The sequence below is a fragment of the Gorilla gorilla genome, chromosome 8 (genome assembly GCF_029281585.2).
Source record: "Gorilla gorilla gorilla isolate KB3781 chromosome 8, NHGRI_mGorGor1-v2.1_pri, whole genome shotgun sequence".
Lineage (NCBI taxonomy): Eukaryota > Metazoa > Chordata > Mammalia > Primates > Hominidae > Gorilla > Gorilla gorilla.
Genome location: NC_073232.2, coordinates 127,550,550 through 127,573,475, shown reverse-complemented (window position 1 = coordinate 127,573,475; position 22,926 = coordinate 127,550,550). Strand labels below are relative to the sequence as shown.

Below are 22,926 nucleotides of genomic sequence, written 5' to 3'. Positions count from 1 at the left end.
GGTTTGTCTGTATGGTCAGGAACTTGGAAGGAACATGAATGGAAAATTTGTGACAAAAAAAAAATTGTGGAAAAGGAATGTTGACAGATCTCACTGAATGGCAAATAAGTGAAGACACTTGTATCCAGCGTAAATGTTTACCAAAAGGTGACATCAGCAAAAGAGTATTTTAATAATCACATGGATAAGATGACCACTTCTGTGGATACCTTCTTCCCTAGCCACCTGTGTCATTACCCAACGGGCTCATGGACAAAGTGGCCATGGTGGCAGGGATGGAGATTATGCATGGGCTCAGCAAAATGGACTTCCATCCACCAAGGCCAACCTGGCTATGACCACTGCTGAGTACCCAATATGCCAGTAGCAGAAACCAACACTGAGCTCCTGATATGGTGCCATCCCCCTAGGTAATCAGCCAGCTACGTCGAGGAAGGTTGATACAGCTTCAATCAGGGAAAGGGAAGCATTTTGTTTTTACTGAGACAGATATTTATTCTGGCTATAGATTTGCCTTCCTTGCTCACAATGCTTCTGCCATAACTCCCATCACTAAACTTACAGAATTCTTTCTCTACTATCTTGGTATTCCACACAGTATTGCTTCTGACCAAGGAACTCATGTCACAGCACATGGAGGACAGCAATGGGCCTATGCTCACTGGTCTTATCATGTTCCCTACAATTGTCAAGCAACTTGTTTCATAAAACAGTGGAATGGGCTTTTGATGATTCAGTTACAGTGCCAGCTACATAGTAATACCTTGCAAGGCTGACAGAAGGGTTCTCCAGAAAGCCATATAAGCTCTGAGTTGGCATCCAATATATGGTGCTTTTTCTCTCACAGCCAGCATTTATGGGTCCAAGAATCAAGGGGTGGAAATGGGAGTGGTACTACTCACTACTGCCCCTAGTAATTCATTAGCAAAATTTTTCTTCCTATTCCTGTGACCTTATTCTTTGCTGACCTAGATGTTCTTAATTCCAGAGGAAGGAATAATTTTTTCCAGAAAACACAACACTGATTCCATAGAACTGGAAACTAAGACTGCCACTTGGCCACTTTGGGTTCCTTACACCTCTAAATCATCAGTCAAAGAAGAGTTACTGTGCTCATTGCGGTGACTGCTTCTAGTACAGGGAAACTGAACTGCTACTTCACACAGGAGGCTAGGAAGAATATGTCTAGAATACAGGAGATCCCTTATGGCGTCTTTCAGTATTACCATACCCTACATCCTGTGTGTTGGGCCATTCTTGCAATGCTATAAAGGAATACTTGAAATCAGGTAATTCATAAAGAAACGAGGTTTACTTGGTTCACAGTTCTGCAAGCTTTACAGGAAATGTGGCACCAGCATCTGCTCTCCTTCTGCAGAGGCCTCAGGGAACTTTTACTCATTGCAGAAGGCAAAGTGGCAGTAAGCATCTCACATGGCAGAATAGGAGCAAGAGTGAGAATGGAGGTGGAGGTGCCACATACTTTTAAACGACCAGATCTCAAGTGAACCCAGAGCAAGAGCTCACTTATCAACAAGCGGATGGCCCAAGCCATTCATGAGGGATCCAGTCCTGTGATTCAAACACCTTCCACCAAGCCCCACCTCCAAGACCGGGGATTACATTTCAACAGAAATTTGGGCAGGGACAAATGTCCAAATTATATTACCCTGTGATTAAGATCAATGGAAAACTACAACAATCCAATTCAAGCAGGACTACTAATGAAGAATGACCCTTCAAGAATAAAGGTTTGAGTCACCCCAACAGATAAAAAACCACAAGCAGGTAAGGTGCTTGCTGAAGGTAAAGGAAATACAAAATGGTTAGGTGAGAATATACGTATAATCCAGTCTATCATTGATGGATATCTGGGTTGGTTCCAAGTCTTTGCTATTGTGAACAGTGCTGCAATAAACATACGTGTGCATTTGTCTTTATAGCAGCATGATTTACAATCCTTTGGGTATATATCCAGTAATGGGATGGCTGGGTCAAATGGTACTTCTAGTTCTAGATCCTTGAGGAACTGCCGGGGCCTGTCGTGGGGTGGGGGTAGAGGGGAGGGATAGCATTAGGAGATATACCTAATGTAAATGTCGAATTAATGAGTGCAGCACACCAACATGGCACATGTATACATATGTAACAAACCTGCACATTGTGCACATGTACCCTAGAACTTAAAGTATAATAAAAAAAAGAATATACGTATAAATATTAGCTACAACCACATGATCAGTTACAGAAATAAGGACTGTATTTCCTCCTCATTTTGCTAAGAATACATCTCTGTGTGTGTGTGTGTGTAATATCTTTGTTTTCTTTCTTCTCTTATTCTCTCATCATGTAACATAAGATGCTCATATCAGAATTTAAGTACTGTTGATTTTACATCATAGTATTTAATTTACAGAATATCAAGGAGAGGAGTAAATATCACTCAAGGACTTTACCTCCTTTTCTGGGAAAGAGATTGATGTGTTTTCCAGTTGTACACAGGATACTTGTATCATGTTAGGTAGAATTATGACCTTGTTATTATCTTCATTTGAAAATTAAGTATGGTTTATGTAGATATGTATAGGTGCCAAGTTGACAAGGGGTAGACTTGGAATGGTTAATTTTATGTGTCAACTTTTCCAAGACATGCGGTGGCCACATATTAGGCTAAGCATTATTTCTGGATATGTCTGTGGGGGGCAGTTCTGGATGAGACTGAATTGGTAAACCAAGTAAAGTAAAATGGTCTCCCTATGGTGGGCGTCATCCAAGCAATTGAGGGCCTGAAAGAACAAAAAAGTAGAGGAAGAAAGAATTTCCTCTCTCTGCCTTTTCTTGCTCTTGGACTGAGACTTACACCATCTGCACTCCTGGTTCTCAAGCCTCCATACGTGGAGTTTACATCATCAACTTTCCTGGGTCTTCAGTTTGCAGACGGCAGATCCTGGGACTTTTCAGCCTTCATAACCACATGAGCCAATTTCTTATAATAAATCTCATTATATATATACACACATATATATTATATATAAACAAATATATATTATATATTTATATATAATATACACATATTTATATACTATATAATATATTTATATATTATATATTATATATATTTATATATTATGTATATTTATATATTATATATATTTATATATTATATATATTTATATATTATATATTTATATTATATATTTATATATTATATATATTTATATATTATATATTTATATATTTATATATTATATATTTATATATTATATATTTTTATATATTTATATATTATATATATTTATATATTATATATTTATATATTATATATTATATATTATATATTATATATTTATATATTATATATTATATATTTATATATTTGTTAATATATCTGTATATAATATATAAACAAATATATTTATATATAATATATAAACAAATATGTTTATATATTATATAATATATAAACAAATATGTTTATATATTATATATAATATATAAACAAATATGTTTATATATTATATATAATATATAAACAAATATATATTTATTTATATATATAAACTGTGTATGTGTATATACATATATAGACAGATTCTGTTTCTCTGAAGAACTGTAATACAAGTCCCTGATTCCCATGTCTTATTTTATTTAACTCCGACTTCTACTAAAATAACTCCCATTAGATGAATATTAGTGGATATCTTCAAACGTAATTTAAATTTTCAAAGCATAACCATGGTATATTAATGTTAAAATTCAAATAAAATTGAAGTATATCTTGTTATTAAAACAACTTGTATCACTGGAAAGTATATAACAACAGAGTATGTATGAAAACAAAAGGGTTCAATCTAATGAGTCAGTAACTGCAAATTTCCCTCCATTTTAAGTTCTGAATGTTAGATTAAAATCATAAAACTTACATATTTTGAATTATTCATTAGTGAAGAATTTTTTTAATTATACAATCAAATTTTTTACTTAGTTTCAACTCCCTTTTCTTTGCCTTTTACCTCTGCCTGCTATCTTGAAAAACAAGTAGATACTTTCAGTAATAAAATTTCCAAAAAAGAAAAAATAATACATTATATTCAGTTGGAAATATGTATCCATGCTATTTATTTTTACTCAAGCTATAGGCCCATGAAAGAATCTTTGGGCTGGGTGCAGTGCCTCATGCCTGTAATCCCAGCACTTTGGGAGGCTGAGGTGGGCACATCACTTGAGGCCAGGAGTTCAAGACCAGCCTGGCCAACATGGTGAAACCCTGTCTCTACTAAAATATAAAAATTAGCTAGGCATGGTGGTGCTTGCCTATAATCCCAGCTACTCAGGAGGCTGAGGCACAAGAATCACTTGAACCCAGGGGGTGGAGGTTGCAGTGAGCCGAGATCATGCTACTGCATTCCAGCCTGGGTGATGGAGTGAGACTCTGTCTCAAAAAAACAAAACAAAACAAAAAAATCTTTAATTCTACTAAATACTACTTTTTAAAATTTTTCCCTTTAATTTGTTGATATCTTCTACACAACATCGAATGTTTAGATGCTACCACTTAAAATCTTAATTTTTGCTTCTCTTAACCCATTTTCATCTGCCACAAATATTTTATGTTTTTTTATTCTGCAATATATAGAACAGCCCTCCCACAACAAATAAACAAATAAACAATTATAGGGCTTAAAATGTCAATAGTGCTAAAACTCTACTTTAGATGAAAAAGGACGTTAAAAAATCTTATAAAATTGTAGAATGTTTAGCAGCATCCCTTGCCTTACCTATTAGATGCCAATAGCAGCTCCACATTTGTGACAACCAAAATGTTTCTGCAAAATGTCCCGTGAGACAAAATTGCCTCAACTTGAGAACCACTAACGTATAGACAGTTAAAAGAGAAACTACAACTACCAAAAACTCAGGTTAAACTTACACACAAAGTGTGAAAACAAAGCACTAGACCACACGACCACTAATGCATGTCTGACAGGAATCCAGTGGAAATTATTTCAATACCTACCTATATAACCTTACTTTCATCAGCACAGAAGACAACATTTATAGCTATAGTCTTTTTCAATATCAGTTTTGAAAAAATGTTCCCAGTCTCATCCATGAAAAGAAGTAAAGTTGATGGATCCAAAATGGAATCTAGACTGACAAATTTGAACAACAAACCAGTCTAACTTCACAATTTGCCAAGAAGTGAATGATTCCCTATATACTTTCTAAATGTCTTAATGTGTAAAGTGCTTTTTTTCTACAGTGCTACTAAATGGTAAGCTAATGATCATAAAGCAGCAGTCTGTTATAACTACAGCACCATTTACCCATAAATACTAACCATACTGCAGTTACTATTTGCCGAAATGCATTTCTTGTCATCACACCATTGGCACCCATTTGTATTGGCAGTACAGCTGGCACAATCTGCATATCTGTAACATCTGTCATCAGAAGCAGCTATAATACAAATGGGAGACAATATATCAGCACGGAAAAGAAAATCTTACTCTTCTTAATTTACAATATCTATTTAAGAATCATTAAGAATCACTAAGACATTTTTTAACCAAAGAAATGACCTTCAATTTCAAAGTAAGTTTTCTAAAGATTAAGACAACTTTTGTAGTTCAATTGTGTTTACAGGATTTTCGAGACCTTTTACCCCCATTTTAATTATTCAATATACAAGGATCCTACAGCCATTTTAAATTCACACATTTTGGGCCAGGCACGGTAGCTCATGCCTGCAATCCCAGAACTTTTAAAAGCCAAGGTAGGTGGATCACTTGAGGTCAGGAGTTCAAGACAAGCCTGGCCAACATCACGAAACCCATCTCTACTAAAAATACAAAAATTAGCCAGGCATAGTGGCACATGCCTGTAATTCCAGCTACTCGGAAAGCTAAGGCAGCAGAATTGCTTGAACCCAGGAGACAGAGTTTGATCACACCACTGCACTCCAGCCTGGGTGACAGAGTGTGACTCTGTCTCAAAAAATAAACTAAAATAAATAAATTTGCATATTTTAGAGAAAGTCAAAGGATTTACATATATTTTACTGAACAAAGTGTATTACTATACATACAAAAGAAAACATCATAACAAATACTGTTTATCATCCTTTCTAAAGATATAAAAGACATCTGAATTAATATAGACAAGTAAAACTTAAAAATACATTTATTAATTGTAACCGCAAAAAATGTATAAAAACTCTCAGCACTTAAAAAACTAAACAATATTTATCCAAATAATTAATTAGCTAACTGATTAACAATTGACTGGTAACTTTTCATAAGTCTCATTTATTTATTCACCATTTTATAAGAAATATAAAACCAGATCATTAGTCATGAAATGCTGTAACATTTTTTTACTTTATGGTGTGGTTTGGCAATAATTCAGGAAGAAAAAAAAAATACCACATGGAAAATAAATTATTTCATTTTATTTCTTTGAATCTAACAGCACGTCTTAGAAATGATGTACTGGAAAGCATTTTAAACTTATATTAGAAAATAATTCATATATATGACAATGTTATATATAAAATATTGATATATATACTATATATACAGATTTCAAAAATAAAGCTAAAAATAGCTAATAAATATATTAAATTATTAATCACCAGGTTCAAACATTAGAATTCCTAATTAGGGTAGTACAAATTTTTCATTTCTGTAGCTACTAAAGTAATTCTTATAAGCAGAAGATATTTCTACTTCTGTAGAAGAGAAATTTTGCTGCCACAAAGACGAAAAGAAAAAGAAATTTACCTGTTTTAGGACGGCACTTTGCTCTAAGAATATTATTAGTATTCCCAGATTCCCAAGATTCACAGTGATTTTTATTCCAAACACATTTTATCCCTGGACCAGCATTTTTACAAAGTTCTTCATCTCTGAAAGCCTTGCAATTTGGAGGCTTGTATACAAGGATATCATTAAGGAGTACACTAGAAAATCCCCCAAATATATACATGGACCTATTAAAAACAAAACAAGAATCTTAAAGAGATGCTATTAAAAGTCCCTATCTAATGATTTAGTTATAAAAATAAGCATAGATTTAAATATACATTTTATACTATTTTTAAGTACTTCTGTTAGTACTGTTCTTTAAAATCATATTTCTAGCATACAATATGATATAAAAACACCAGAGGAACTACTATATAATTTCTTGAAGACTTTCCAGACAAAATATGAAATATTCTATAAATCTTAATATATTAAGAAAACACTAAGTCTTCAAAACATGTTTTATTGTTAATACAAGAAAGGAAAAGAAACAATGATTATATACAACATTCCTTTGTCAGAAAAATAAGTATTTTTTTAATAATGTAGAAAACAATGTTTTAAAAAAATAGATAATAGCTATAAATGGACAAGATACACTTTAGAACTGCTATCTAGAATTATAACTTTTCAATATAGACACAGAATTTTGAAATTAGATACTGAGTTCTTCTTATGGTGTTTCTTTCTTTTAAAATAAGAAAACTAACAGTAAAATAATCAAAAAGATTTTTTAAATTTCAGTCTGGAAAGAGAAGCCTAGACAATACTAAATTAATACCAAGCAGTGCCAATGCCCTTAAAACAGCGTATTTTTCATGTCAAAAATATTATTAACATAATAAATTGAATCAGTCAAAAAAGTCTTCAAGAATGTCTTTTATTATTTTAAAAAAGTAAAATAAAAATCAACCAGAGAACCCTAGAGGTTTTATGTTTCACAGTTTTCATGTATTACTGTTTGGACAGCCAATTGATATCAGTTACACAGTTTCATTGTGGTTAAGTCATTTTGTGGCAATAGTGGAGAATTTTTACATATTTAGGATAAGGTGGTAATAAAATGGGCTTATAAAAAGGTCATTCTGATTTACAAATGTTAAGCTACTAAATGAGCTAGCAGATTGTTTACTGTCACTGGATTCCAAATTACCAAATTTTTGCCATAGAAATACAAAAATTATATTAACTTAAATGGGGAAGGCAATGTAATGACCATTGAGTCCAATTTCTCAATGGATATAAGGATTTTAAGGTCCAAAGAGGTTAAGAGACTTGTCAAAAATCACACATTTAGTAAATGACAGAACTAAAATGAGAATCTAATTCTTCTCACTTTCCTTGTTCTCCTTGATAGAAATATGGGACTAGCCTCTCTATCATTTCAGTTCCATCTTTTTAAAAGAAGAGTCATTCCTTATCTGATCTCTGGAAAAAGAAAAGAAGGCAGGATGACATAAAAGGGTATCTGATGTCTTATCTCAGCACCTTTCCTTTACCTACTCCCATGTCCCTTAAATATATTAAACAAGAAAGGAAAAAAAGATATGATTGACAAATCAAAATGTATTCTATGGTAGAGAAGAGATGCATAAAATCCAATACCATTAAGTACCAATGATAATTTTCAAAAAGAATACCAGAATATGAGGATAGTATGACTGATATAAGTGACCCTCTAAAAATTGGAAATGTGCTTCTTTTACCCATTAATGACTACTGCAGAGTGTCCAAATCTGTTGACATCTCTATGAAGATTTGGTTTTGGTAGTATTTTCCATTCATCACAAGCTAGAAAAAAGAAAACAGAAAAACAAAAAATGAAATAAAAGAATAAACTAAGACAAATAATATACAAACATCATTGGCCAAATTAAAGATATACTATGCACAAGCAGGAAGCAAAAAAAAAATTCTCATTAATTTTCCATGACCTACAATTTAGTGTAATTACTCAACTAACATTATTCATTAAATAAAAATAACTCTTGCCTAGAATTCTCACAAATAATTTTAAGCATATGAGAACAAGAAAATGAAAAGAATGAACTTAGAGGTTTTTTATATTGGAAGATAATTTCGAAGACATATATTTATTAAATATTCCAAGTAAAACTTATGAATGTCAGTATAGGGCACACCTATTTGAAAGTTAAATACTAAATCAAATATGACATGTATGCATACAAAAGTCAATGGCATATACAATGTTCACTGAAAGAATACCTAAAAATATAATCATCAGGATAAAACATTTAAATCACCTTAATGATTTGAATTCTCAAAAGAAAAGCTTTTTTATGTAGAAGGGAATTATTTTAACTGCAAAACTTCTAGATAAAAAATGAAAATCATAAATAATCTATGAACTATATAGAAACTATGGAAAGTGGTTAAGAAAAATGTGTATCATTTCAATATAAACTCAGAACTGACATATATACTAACGTAAATTTGAGATTTAAAATAATTCATCATTGAGTGACTAGGAACATTCTCAATACAGTGTTTTAGATTTCAACATCTTAGAAATGTCATATTTATAAAGGCATGCTTTGGTATTTCATAAAAGCATATAGATACAAGATTTTTTAAAACAAATTAATTTTGTTTAGGTAAAAGCCTTTATGGAACAAGAAAATAATCTTAAGTACAGTTAGTTGTAAAGTTAAAGTAATGAATTACTTGTTTTCTTATTTAAGTAATTACATCTATAACAATAATAAAATAAATTTGGTTTCAACTCAATATTTTATTAATGAACATCAAAAAATTATAAAAACCAAAACTGTAAGTTTAGAAAATGCTGCTGAACACCAACATGGCACATGTATACATACGTAACAAACATGCACGTTGTGCACATGAACCCTAGAACTTAAAGTATAATTAAAAAAAAAAGAAAATGATGCTGAAAGACTGAGAACAATAAAATATATGTTGACTTGTATATGCTAAAGTATAATCCAGGAAACACAAATCTCCCCCGAAAAAGTGTATTCATTTAGTTTGTATAATCTGTCTTTTTAGTCCACATGGTATATGCCTATTAAATATTCTCAAAAGAGAGAGTATAAAGGTACAGAAACTTAACCTAACTTTATTTAACACAGTGTTTTCCCAATGTTTTGTCCAAAGAAGCACTTTTCACATAATGCCTATTAAGATCCTCAAGAGTCAATGCTCTGAAGATCACATTTTAGAAAATATTATTATAGAGGCCTATGATAAAGATTAAGACTGCCAATTTTACATGTTAGAGTTAATTTAATAAATGTACATCATATGTTTGTAGCACTATTAGGCTGGTGCAAAAGAAATTATATAAAGTATAAACTGTATACTTTTATAAATTAAGTACACATAAAAGTTCCAAAGTGTTTTCATCGCATATCTTAAAATGGTCTTTATAAGAATCCAGTGAAATTGATGGAGCAGGTATTACCCTATGTTGGAAATGAAGAATCAGACCCACGTGAAGGTAAATAACTTGTATGAGGTCCATTTGATTAACGGATCATATAGTAATTCTGTGTTCAATTTTTTAAGAAACTGCCATTCTGTTGTCCATAGTAGCTGGACCATTTTACATTTTCACCAGTAATGCAAAAGGGTTCATATGTCTCCACATCCTCGTCAACCCTTGTTATCTTCTGTTTTTTTATCATAGCCATCCTAATGAGTATGAATTAGTATATCATTGTGGTTTTGACTTGCATTCCCTAATGATTAGTGATGTTGAGCATCTTTTCATGTGCTTATTGGACATTTGTATATCTTTGGAGAAATGTCAATTCAACAGCTCATTTAAATTTATAGATACAAGTGGTACTGTGTGCTCATTGTAACCATGTTAGAGTTTTCCATGTTATGACTGCACAAAATATTTACCCATTAAGCTGTTAATAATTAGCCTTAAGATTTTTTCCTATTACAAGTCATGTTGGTATATTCATTCTTATATGTATCTTGTGCATATTATGAATGTTTCTCTAGATTTCCAAGAGGTATAAGAAAAGACACAACTTCCATTTTACTAGATTTTTCCCAATTTGCTCCCCAAAGTAGTTGTGTTGACTCACATTAGCAGTGTACAACAGTTCCTCTTGTTTTATATTCTCTACAACATGTAGTTCTATCAGACTTAAAATTTTTACCAATCTGATGAATGGTTTGATTTTACATTTTTCCAGTTACTGGTGAGTCAACTTATTTTCACATGTATAGGTTGTTTTAGTCTTCTATGAAATCACTGTTTAAGACTTGCACATTTTTCTATTTGCTTTTTGTCTTTTTCTTCATAATTTAAAGGATTCTTGATTAAATACTCTGGATACTAATCCTTTGCTGGCTATATGTATTACCATATATTCTTCCATGCTACAGCATCTTTTTTTCACTTAGTTTATGAAATCTTGTTTTACAGAAAGTTGGTCTTACCTTTAGGTCACCTTATGATCTGTGCTTGTTTACTCAGTAAACAGATTTTAAAAATAATCTCTAATTTTCCAGTAAAGGTTTTTCTGTTGGCTTCTACTATTTTGGTCTTCAATCTTTTTGGAACTTATTTTTGTATATCTGGTAAGCATCAAACTTAATTTTTCCCATGTATCATATTTTCCAGATATTTCCAAGTATATGTCAATGCACTAATTTTCCCAATTTTTGAACATTTATCCTTGATCCACTAACTTGTGCATCATTTAATTTCTGTACTGTTATAGTTTGCTTTTATTTTATCATTTTTAAATATATACATGTGTGAAGCCCAAAAGTCCAATATTTCTACAAGGTTTATCAAAAAAAAAAAATCCACTGCCCCCTATCTTCCCAAAGCATATTCCAGAATCATGGAGGTAAGCACTTTTAATTCTAAATAAACAGCTATAAAGAGTTTGTTTTTGTTTTTGTTTCTTGTATTTTCATCTGTTCTAAACAGCATGCCTAGTTCCCAGTTTCAGATAATATGCCTGACTTCCTTCTTCAGATGGTGAAGATTAAGCTCTTACACAGACTTACACACACATATTTCCTCTCCCTCCATTCTCTATACATTTATATTATAATTTTCTTTAGAGCAATATTGAGTTACTTATTTGTTTTTTAGAGATGGGGAATTGCTATATTGCCTAGGCTGTATTGCCTAGGCTGGACTAAATTAATTCCTGGGCTCAAGCAATCCTCCTGCCTCAGCCTCCAGAGTTTCTGGAATTATAGGTGCACACCACCACACTCAGCTAATGTTTTTATTATCTTTGATAGTATATATCTGTGATATTATTCACAGATAAGCCAGGTAGCATACTACATTTTTATTCTTAAATAACTTACTTTCTCCACAAATTATATTTTCACTTTTTTGCTTACCTTTCTGTATATCTACTGCTATTTCTCCCCCAACCCTTTGCCAGATGTGTACATTTCTTCTCAATATCTTCTAATACATCAAGTTATCTGGCAATTTCATTTACTTTGTAAAGACATCCCTCCTGAAACTCCATCTTTCTTCTCCAATCTGAACTTACTGCTCTCTAGGCCTATTACATCATCATAAGGATTCCCTCCATATTTCTCCTCTGTTATATATTCCATTTCTTAGATTTCATCTGTTTATTTAATCTCATACTTCAATAGGAGATATAATCCTAAAGTATCTAAATAAAGTGTACATTGGAGGTATATTTTTGAGAATCTGCAATTCTAAAAAATAATTTTATTTCACTCTAACACTTTTAGTATGATTTGATTGGTGTTAGAATTCTAACATGGAAAGCATTTTCAGATATTGAAGGTATTAGTCCACTCTCCTGGCTTCTCGTATTGCTTTTGTAAGGCACTATGCTATCGAGTCTCATGATTTATTTGTCCTATTTCTTTTCTCTCTATATAAGTTTTTAGGTTCTTTTTGTCTTTTTGTAATGAGCTTTGCTGTGAGTCTTTTGTATTTATTTTTCTGGGGCTCAGTAGGCTCTTTTAGTCTTAAAATTTGTGTACTTCAATCCCAAACATATTTTTTGAATTACTCACTTGATAATTTCCTTCCTGTCTAAAATGTTATGTTCTTTGCTTTTTCGATTCTATTACTGAGATACAAAGTTTTCTGGAATAGTCATCTTAAATTTCTCATTTTTTACCCTATTTTCCATTTGTCCATTATTCATAATACTTTACGGAGATTCTTCACTTTATCTTCAAATCATTGATTTGTTTTCCTAATTTTAATTTCCAAGAGCTCATTTTTTTCTTTTCTGAATTAACTATTTTTATTAAAATCTCACATTTTGCTTCACAAATGTAACATCTTCTGTCCATAAAGATTTAACTTATAATCTCCTCTGTGGATTATCTTTATTTCCCCTAATTTCTTATTTTTTCCTACTCGTTTGACATTTTGGTCAAATTTAGTAACTTTTTGTAATTGTCAAAATAATAACAGGCTGCAAATTTAAGAGTGAGGCACCACAAGAGTCATTAGGAATTTAGTGCTTAAGAAGGACATGTTGACCTCTGGGATTCTGATCAGGTGGAACCATTTCAGTTAGAGACCTCCAAATGTCAGTATTTCTACCTGCTTTCTCTTAGGCTGGTCAGATTCCTTCAGATAATTTTCCAGTCTCCTGCCTGGAAACCATAAATCGGACTAACAGCATTTTAGGAAGACCCTAAGTGGATGAAGGGTACCTAGAGGGTTTCACTCTTAAGTATGTATACTTTCATTTAATCCCACTGTTTACAAAATAGTGCTTATGCTCTCAGTCATGTTCTGGTTTTCTTTTGTTTTGTTTTTAAAGTACACAAGTCCTGCAGAAGAGAAACATTACAGCACAGTAATAGTAATGTAATTATACATGAAGGCAATTAATTTAGACAAATAATAATAAAACATAATTCTACTTCTAGAAGTTATTTGCCTTTCAATACATGTAGCGGTAGGAAGTGACAGCTTTATTACTATCTCCAAGACATCATATTCAATTATACTAAAAGTTTAAAAAAGAATTACATACAATACTTTTGATAGACATTTGTGCTGTTTAACAAAATATTTCAGTTCCTTTCCTTCTGGCACAAAATTATACTCTTACAATCCCTAGAAGTTGAATGTATCAATGTAATGCAAGCTACTGGAATATCTGTGTTTCTGGTTGGAGGCATTTGATTAGCAATGAAAGCCTATGTCTTCTGTCAGCCTGGGTCCCTAAATAATGACAAAAAAAAATCTGGAGAGGCGTTCCAAGATGGCCGAATAGGAACACCTCCAGTCTGCAGCTCCCAGTGTGATCGACGCAGAGGACGGGTGATTTCTGCATTTCCAACTGAGGTACCTGGTTCATCTCATTGGGACTAGTTGGATAGTGGGTGCAGCCCACAGATGGCGAGCCGAAGCAGGGTGGGGCATCACCTCACCCGGGAAGCACAAGGGGTTGGGGGATTTCCCTTTCCTAGCCAAGGGAAGCTGTGACAGACTACCTGGAAAAACGGGACACTCCCACCCAAATACTGCGCTTTTCCCAAGGTTTTAGCAATCAGCAGACAAGGAGATTCTCTCCAGTGCCTGGCTTGGTAGGTACCACACCCACGGAGCCTTGCTCACTGCTAGCACAGCAGTCTGAGATCGAACTGCGAGGCAGCGGCCTGGCTGGGGGGTGCATCCGCCATTGCTGAGGCTTGACTAGGTAAACAAAGCGGCCAGGAAGCTTAAACTGGACGGAGCCTACCACAGCTCACCAAGGCCTACCGTCTCTAGACTCCACCTCTGTGGCCAGGGCATAGCTGAACAAAAGGCAGCAGACAACTTCTGCAGACTTAAAAGTCCCTGTCTGACAGCTCTGAAGAGGGCAGTGGTTCTCCCAGCATGGCGTTTGAGCTCTGAGAACAAACAGACTGCCTCGTCAAGTGGGTCCCTGACCCCCGTGTAGCCTAACTGTCAGAAACCTCTCAGTAGGGGCCGACCGACACCTCATATAGGCGGCTGCCCCTCTGGGATGAAGCTTCCAGAGGGAGGATCAGGCAGTAATACTTGCTGTTCTGCAGCCTCCGCTGGTGATACCCAGGCAAACAGGGTCCGGAGTGAACCTCCAGCAGACTCCAACAGACTTGCAGCTGAGGGACCTTACTGTTAGAAAAAAAACTAACAAACAGAAAAGCATAGCAGCAACATCAACAAAAGGTCATCTAGACCAAAACCCCATCTGTAGGTCACCAAAATCAAAGACCAAAGGTAGATAAAACCACAAAGATGGGGAGAAACCAGAGCAGAAAAGGTGAAAATTCTAAAAATCGGAGTGCCTCTTCTCCTCCAAAGGATCACAGCTCCTCACCAGCAATGGAACAAAGCTGGATGGAGAATGACTTTGACAAGTTAACAGAAGTAGCCTTCAGAAGGTAGGTAATAACAAAATTCTCCGAGCTAAAGGAGGATGTTCGAACCCATTGCGAGGAAGCTAAAAACCTTGAAAAAAAGATTAGACGAATGGCTAACTAGGATAAACAGTGTAGAGAAGACCTTAAATGACCTGATGGAGCTGAAAACCATGACAGAAGAACTTCATGATGCACGCACAAGCTTCAATAGCTGATTCAATCAAGTAGAAGAAAGGGTATCAGTGATTGAAGATCAAATTAATGAAATAAAGCGAGAAGACAAAGTCAAAGAAAAAACAGACTAAAAAGAAATGAACAAAGCCTCCAAGAAATATGGGACTATGTGAAAAGACCAAATCTACATTTGATTGATTGGTGTACCTGAAAGTGATGGGGAGAATGGAACCAAGTTGGAAAACACTCTGCAGGATATTATCCAGGAGAACTTCCCCAGCCTAGCAAGGCAGGCCAACATTCAGATTCAGGAAATACAGAGAACACCACAAAGATACTCCTCAAGAAGAGCAACCCCAAGACACATAATTGTTGGATTCACCAAGGTTGAAATGATGGAAAAAGTGTTAAGGACAGCCAGAGAGAAAGGTCAAGTTACCCACAAAGGGAAGCCCATCAAACTAACAGCAGATCTCTCGGCAGAAACCCTACAAGCCAGAAGAGAGTAAGGGCCAAAATTCAACATTCTTAAAGAAAAGAATTTTCAACCCAGAATTTCATATCCACCCAAACTAACCTTCATAAGTGAAGGAGAAATAAAATCATTTACAGACAAGCAAATGCTGAGAGATTTTGTCACCATCAGGCCTGCCTTACAAGAGCTCCTGAAGGAAGCACTAAACATGGAAACAAACAAATGGGACTAGCCATTGCAAAAACATGCCAAATTACAAAGACCATAGATGCTACAAAGAAACTGCATCAATTAACAGGCAAAATAACCAGCGAACATCATAATGACAGGATCAAATTCACACATAACAATATTAACCTTAAATGGAAATGGGCTAAATGCCCCAATTAAAAGACAAAGTCAAGATCCATCAGTGTGCTGTATTCAGGAGACACATCTCACGTGCAAAGATGCACATAGGCTCAAAATAAAGGGATGGAGGAAGATCTACCAAGCAAATGGAAAGCAAAAAAAAGCAGGGATTGCAATCCTAGTCTCTGATAAAACAGACTTCAAACCAACGAAGATCAAAAGAGACAAAGAAGGCCAATACATAACGGTAAAGGGATCAATTTAACAAGAAGAGCTAACTATGATAAATATATATGCACCCAATACAGGAGCACCCAGATTGATAAAGCAAGCCCTTGGAGACCTACAAAGAGACTTAGACTCCCACACAATAATAATGGGAGACTTTAACACCCCACTGTCAATATTAGAGAGATCAATGAGAGAGGTTAACAAGGATATCCAGGACTTGAACTCAGCTCTGCAACAAGCAAACCTAAAAGACATCTACAGAACTCTCCACCCCAAATCAACAGAATATACATTCTTCTCAGCACCACATCACACTTATTCTAAAGTTGACCACATAATTAGAAATAAAGCAGTACTCAGCAAATGTAAAAGAACAGAAATCACAAAAAAAACTGTCTCTCAGAACACAGTGCAATCAAATTAGAACTCAAGATTAAGAAACTCACTCAAAACCGCACAACTACATGGAAACTGAACTTGCTCCTGAATGACTACCGGGTAAATAACTAAATGAAGGCAGAAAGATGTTCTTTGAAACCAATAAGAACAAAGACACAATATACCAGAATCTCTGGGACACATTCAAAGCAGTGTGCAGAGGGAAATTTATAGCACTAAATGCCCACAAGAGAAGGCAGGAAAGATCTAAAATCGACACCCAACATCACAAATAAGAGAACTAGAGAAGCAAGAGCAAACACATTCAAAAGCTAGCAGAAGGCAAGAAATAACTAAGATCAGAGCAGAAGTGAAAGAGACAGAGACACAAAAAACCCTTCAAAAACTCACTGAATCCCAGAGCTGGTTTTTTGAAAAGATTAACAAAATTGATAGACCGCTAGCAAGACTAATAAAGAAGAAAAGAGAGAAGAATCAAATACATGCAATAAAAATGATAAAGGGGATATCACCACAGATCCCAAAGAAATACAAACTACCATCAGAGAATACTATAAACACCTCTATGCAAATAAACTAGAAAATCTAAAAGAAATGGATAAATTCCTGGACACATACACACTCCCAAGACTAAACCAGGAAGAAGTTGAATCTCTGAATAGACCAATAACAGGCTCTGAAATTGAGGCAATAATTAATAGCCTACCAACCAAAAAAAGTCCAGGACCAGATGGATTCACAGCTGAATTCTACCAGAGGTACAAAGAGGAGCTGGTACCATTCCTTCTGAAACTATCCCAATCGATAGAAAAAGAGGGAATCCTCCCTAACTCATTTTATGAGGCCAGCATCATCCTGATACCAAAGCCTGGTAAAGACACAACAAAAAAAGAGAATTTTAGACCAATATCCCTGATGAACATCGATGTGAAAATCATCAATAAAATACTGGCAAACCAAATCCATCAGCACATCAAAAAGCGTATCCACCACGATCAAGTCAGCTTCATCCCTGGGATGCAAGGCTGGTTCAACATATGCAAATCAATAAACGTAATCCATCACACAAACAGAACCAATGACAAAAACCATATGATTATCTCAGTAGATGCAGAAAAGGCCTTTGATAAAATTCAACAGCCCTTCAGGCTAAAAACTCTCAATAAATTAGGTATTGATGGAAGGTATCTCAAAATAATAAGAGCTATTTATGAAAAACCCACAGCCAGTATCATACTGAATGGGCAAAACCTGGAAGCATTCCCTTCGAAAACCGGCACAAGACAGGGATGCCCTCTCTCACCACTCCTCTTCAACATAGTGTTACAAGTTCTGGCCAGGGCAATCAAGCAAGAGAAAGAAATAAAGGGTATTCAATTAGGAAATGAGGAAGTCAAATTGTCCCTGTTTGCAGATGACATGATTGTATATTTAGAAAACCCCATCATCTCAGCCTAAAATCTCCTTAAGCTGATAAGCAACTTTAGCAAAGTCTCAGGACACAAAATCAATGTGCAAAAATCACAAACATTCCTATACACCATTAACAGACAAACAGAGAGTCAAATCATGAGTGAACTCCCATTCACCATTGCCACAAAGAGAATAAAATACCTAGGAATCCAACTTACAAGGGATGTGAAGGACCTCTTCAAGGAGAACTACAAACCACTGCTCAAGGAAATAAAAGAGGACACAAACAAATGGAAGAATATTCCATGTTCATGGATAGGAAGAATCAATATCGTGAAAATGGCCATACTGCCCAACGTAATTTATAGATTCAATGCCATCCCCATCAAGCTATCAATGACTTCCTTCACAGAATTGGAAAAAACTACTTTAAAGTTCATATGGAACCAAAAAAGAGTCTGCATTGCCAAGACAATCCTAAGCCAAAAGAATGAAGCTGGAGGATCATGCCACCTGACTTCAAACTATACTACAAGGCTACAGTAACCAAAACAGCATGGTACTGGTACCAAAACAAAGATATAGACCAATGGAACAGAACAGAGTCCTCAGAAATAATACTACACATCTACAAACATCTGATCTTTGACAAACCTGACAAAAACAAGAAAAGGGGAAAGGATTCCCTATTTAATAAATGGTGCTGGGAAAACTGGCTAGCCATATGTAGAAAGCTGAAACGATCCCTTCCTTACACCTTATACAAAAATTAATTCAAGATGGATTAAAGACCTAAATGTTAGACCTAAAACCATAAAAACCCTAGAAGAGAACCTAGGCAATACCATTCAGGACATAGGCATGGGCAAGGACTTCATGACTAAAACACCAAAGCAATGGCAACAAAAGACAAAATAGACAAACGGAATCTAATTAAACTAAAGAGCTTCTGCACAGCAAAAGAAACTACCATCAGAGTGAACAGGCAACCTACAGAATGGGAGAAAATTTTTGCAATCTACCCATCTGACAAAGGGCTAATATTCAGAATCTACAAAGAACTCCAACAAATTTACAAGAAAAAAACAAACAATCCCATCAAAAAGTTGGCAAAGGACATGAACAGACACTTCTCAAAAGAAGACACTTATGCAGCCAACAGACACATGAAAAAATGCTCATCATCACTGGTCCTCAGAGAAATGCAAATCAAAACCACAATGAGATACAATCTCACACCAGTTAGAATGGCAATCATTAAAAAGTCAGGAAACAACGGATGTTGGAGAGGATGCAGAGAATTAGGAATGTTTTTACACTGTTGGTGGAAGCGTAAATTAGTTCAACCATTGTGGAAGACAGTGTGGCAATTCCTCAAGGATTTAGAACTAGAATTACCATTTGACCCAGCAATCCCATTACTGGGTATATACCCAAAGGATTATAAATCATGCTACTATAAAGACACATGCACACGTATGTTTACTGCGGTACTATTCACAATAGCAAAGACTTGGAACCAACCCATATGTCCATCAATGATAGACTGGATTAAGAAAATGTGGCACATATGTACCATGGAATACTATGCAGCCATAAAAAAGGATGAGTTCATGTCCTTTGCAGGGACATGGATGAAGCTGGAAACCATCATTCTCAGCAAACTATCACAAGGACAGAAAACCAAACACCACATGTTCTCACTCATAGGTGGGAACTGAACAATGAGATCACTTGGACACAGGGGGAACATCACACAGTGGGGCCTGTTGTGGGGTTGGGGGCCTGGGGAGGGATAGCATTAGGAGAAATACCTAATGTAAATGATGAGTTGATGGGTGTTAGGAGAAATACCTAATGTAAATGATGAGCTGATGGGTGCAGCAAACCGACATGGCACATGTATACCTATGTATCAAACCTGCACATTACGCGCATGTACCCTAGAACTTAAAGCATAATAATAAAAAAAAAAATCTGCCCTGCCAACCAATGATGAACATGTATAATGGGTGAAAAATAAATTGTTATTTGGTGTCAATCATCTGAAGTTTGGATATTTCTGGTAGACATGGATATATGCTGCCCAGATCATAATTCAAAAAAAAACTTGTTGTCTGGGTTGCTAGCAGTGCTGTCAGTGAAGAGTCAGTGGCAAGCTACCTCACAAACTGCCTGAGGAACACAGGCCCACTTCACTCAAGGGCACACCCTTCCTAGAATGACCCATATTGAATGACTGATCAATGTGGTGGTATAAAGGCCTGGCCATTCCAGCCCAACATGGGAGAAGTATGACCAATTATTTTGCCTTCAGTCAATCCTTACAGGGTTGACTAAGGTTATCCATCGAGCATCACAACTCAACTTCTCCCTTTGTCCAATTCTGCATCATCCCCCTACCTCTTGCAAAGGCATTGATTGTAAGGGTACTCCCAATTAACATCATGAATACTAAACTCTACCTCAGCGTCTGCTTTCCAGAGGACTCAAACTCTGACTTGTTTCAGGAATGGTATAATAAAGTAAGAAATAAGTTGGAGTTTGAGAGCTGGATCATACATCGCCAGGCTAGCAATGAAAAACTCATCATTGGTGGTAGGTGGAGCACAGATAGCTCTTGGCACAAAGTGGCCATTAAGCAACTGCAAAAACTTAAACTAGTGATAAATTAGGAAGGCATGCCAATAGAAGGGAATAGTATAGCAGGAGTGAAGCACTAGATGCTTGAAAAACATGAGGAAGGGTAACTATTAAGATACTAGAATTGCATGTCTACTGCTTAGCCCCAGTGAGCTCTAGAAAAAGATAATGAAAGGCTGATAAAGCCAGAGGGTCTCCTCAGTACCATATAAAGAGACTGCCAATTATAGATCTGTCAATTAAAGAAGGTAAAGCCCCAGAAGAAAAAGGACTCTGACACACAAAATGGGAATATCAGAAGTTGATGCTCCTTAAAATCTTCCCAAATTTTGAATTCCCGAATTTTCCTGAATAATCTGACACTGCAGAAATGATCCATCCTACCCTCCTAAAAGACAGATAGCACTCTGCCTTTGCTTAAACACAATGTAGAGGCTACTCTCCAGCACGACCTGTGGGCCAGGGCAGAATCTGCTCACATCTTCAGTACCGGCCAGAGGGCCTATAACTTGGGTTGGGTATCAACATAACTCATCTAGGTACATGCTGGGACTGCTAAGGAAAGAAAGAGAGTATACCACCAAACAATCTATAAGATCTTCGCTGGTCGCGGTGGCTCACGCCTGTAATCCCAGCACTTTGGGAGGTCGAGGCAGGCAGATCACAAGGTCAAGAGTTCGAGACCAGCCTGGCCAACACAGTGAAACCCCCGTCTCTACTAAAAGTACAAAAAATTAGCCGGGCGTGGTGGCGGGCGCCTGTAGTCCCAGCTACTCAGGAAGCTGAGGCAGGAGAATTGCTTGAACCCAGGAGACAGAGGTTGCAGTGAGCCAAGATCGAACCACTGCACTCCAGCCTGGACATCAGAGCAAGGCTCTGTCTCAAAACAACAACAACAACCACAACAACAACAAACCTAGACAGCTAGACAGCACATGTTGGCAGGAGGTGGGAGAGTACAAGTGGTACTAGGTTCAGAGGGGAGCTTGATCAAGGTGGCCAGAACCTTATGATTGGATTAGGGAGAGTTTACTGATTTGAAAGCCTTCTGCCAAGATGCAGGATTTTCCTTTCTGACAAGGATGCCACAAGAGGTGATGTTCACTTGCTATCTGGATGACTCCTAGAAATATGTAAAACATGAAAAGTATGGTCATGCTAAGTAAGGTCAAAATGCCGGAACTGCCATAGCAAACAGTAAAGGCAGTGATTAAAAGTCTAAAAATGTGCACATGCTGAAGTCGATACACTATGTGATGCCAGAAAACCCACCAGGCCATTTTATCTATGGAAAGGGCCAGAGGATATGCCAATTACCAAAGCCATGAAGAATATGATGGTGGGAGAGACACTAGCATCACTAAGAATTTCGTGGCTTTCCTCCATAGACCAAAGCTGATGGTAGGAGCAACTGTAACAGAACTGAGCCCAATGATGGGAGACAATAGGAAAACAGCTGGACAAGGTCCAGCTCAAAATGGGTCCACTGGGTCACAGACTCACCCAGTGATCATGTCTTCAGTCGCTGGATATAGAATTGGAATAAACAGACTTAGCAAATGGCACAATACCTACCACATTTGGTCTTTGGTTCTCACAGTGGAAGCCTCTGGGAGCTTTTATCCCCTGGATAATACAATAAATTTTAAAATACTATCACATTCCAGAGAGAGTGGGTAGAAGCAATTAGTATCACCCTAAAGAATCTAAATAATGCCAGGATAATGGACCCCATCAAATCTCCATTTAAATCATCAGTTTGGCAAACTAAACAAAGCTTAAAGGATAGCAGACACCTACTATCAAGTAGAACTAAAATTGCAGGTGTCGTGCAAGATGTATATCTTTATTAGAGCAGATTAACATGGCCATGGAGTCGGCAAATGTGTTCTTTGCTAACTATCAAAAAAGAGGATCAAAAATAGTTTGCATTCACACGGAGGGGAAACTAGTATACCTTCACACTTTTGCCTTAGGATGATATTAATTCCGCCCTCTTTTGTCATACATAGTCAGAATACATTTGATCCTGTTGGATATCTTGCAGAACATTACATTGTTCTGCTACAT

General features: G+C 35.8%; 1 protein-coding gene across 4 annotated transcripts in view; it reads right to left on the bottom strand.

The window, feature by feature from the left end:
- ATRNL1 (attractin like 1) overlaps positions 1 to 22,926 on the bottom strand; it is an 853,221-nt gene that overhangs the window by 671,920 nt on the left and 158,375 nt on the right. For all 4 annotated transcript variants that reach the window (XM_019035499.4, XM_055353888.2, XM_055353889.2 and 1 more), the window contains exons 11-13: positions 8,513 to 8,597; positions 6,783 to 6,991; positions 5,342 to 5,460 (exon numbers count right to left, since the gene is read on the bottom strand). In XM_019035499.4, coding sequence (XP_018891044.1) covers positions 5,342 to 5,460; positions 6,783 to 6,991; positions 8,513 to 8,597 — 413 coding nt within the window. The remainder of the gene's footprint in view (positions 1 to 5,341; positions 5,461 to 6,782; positions 6,992 to 8,512; positions 8,598 to 22,926) is intronic.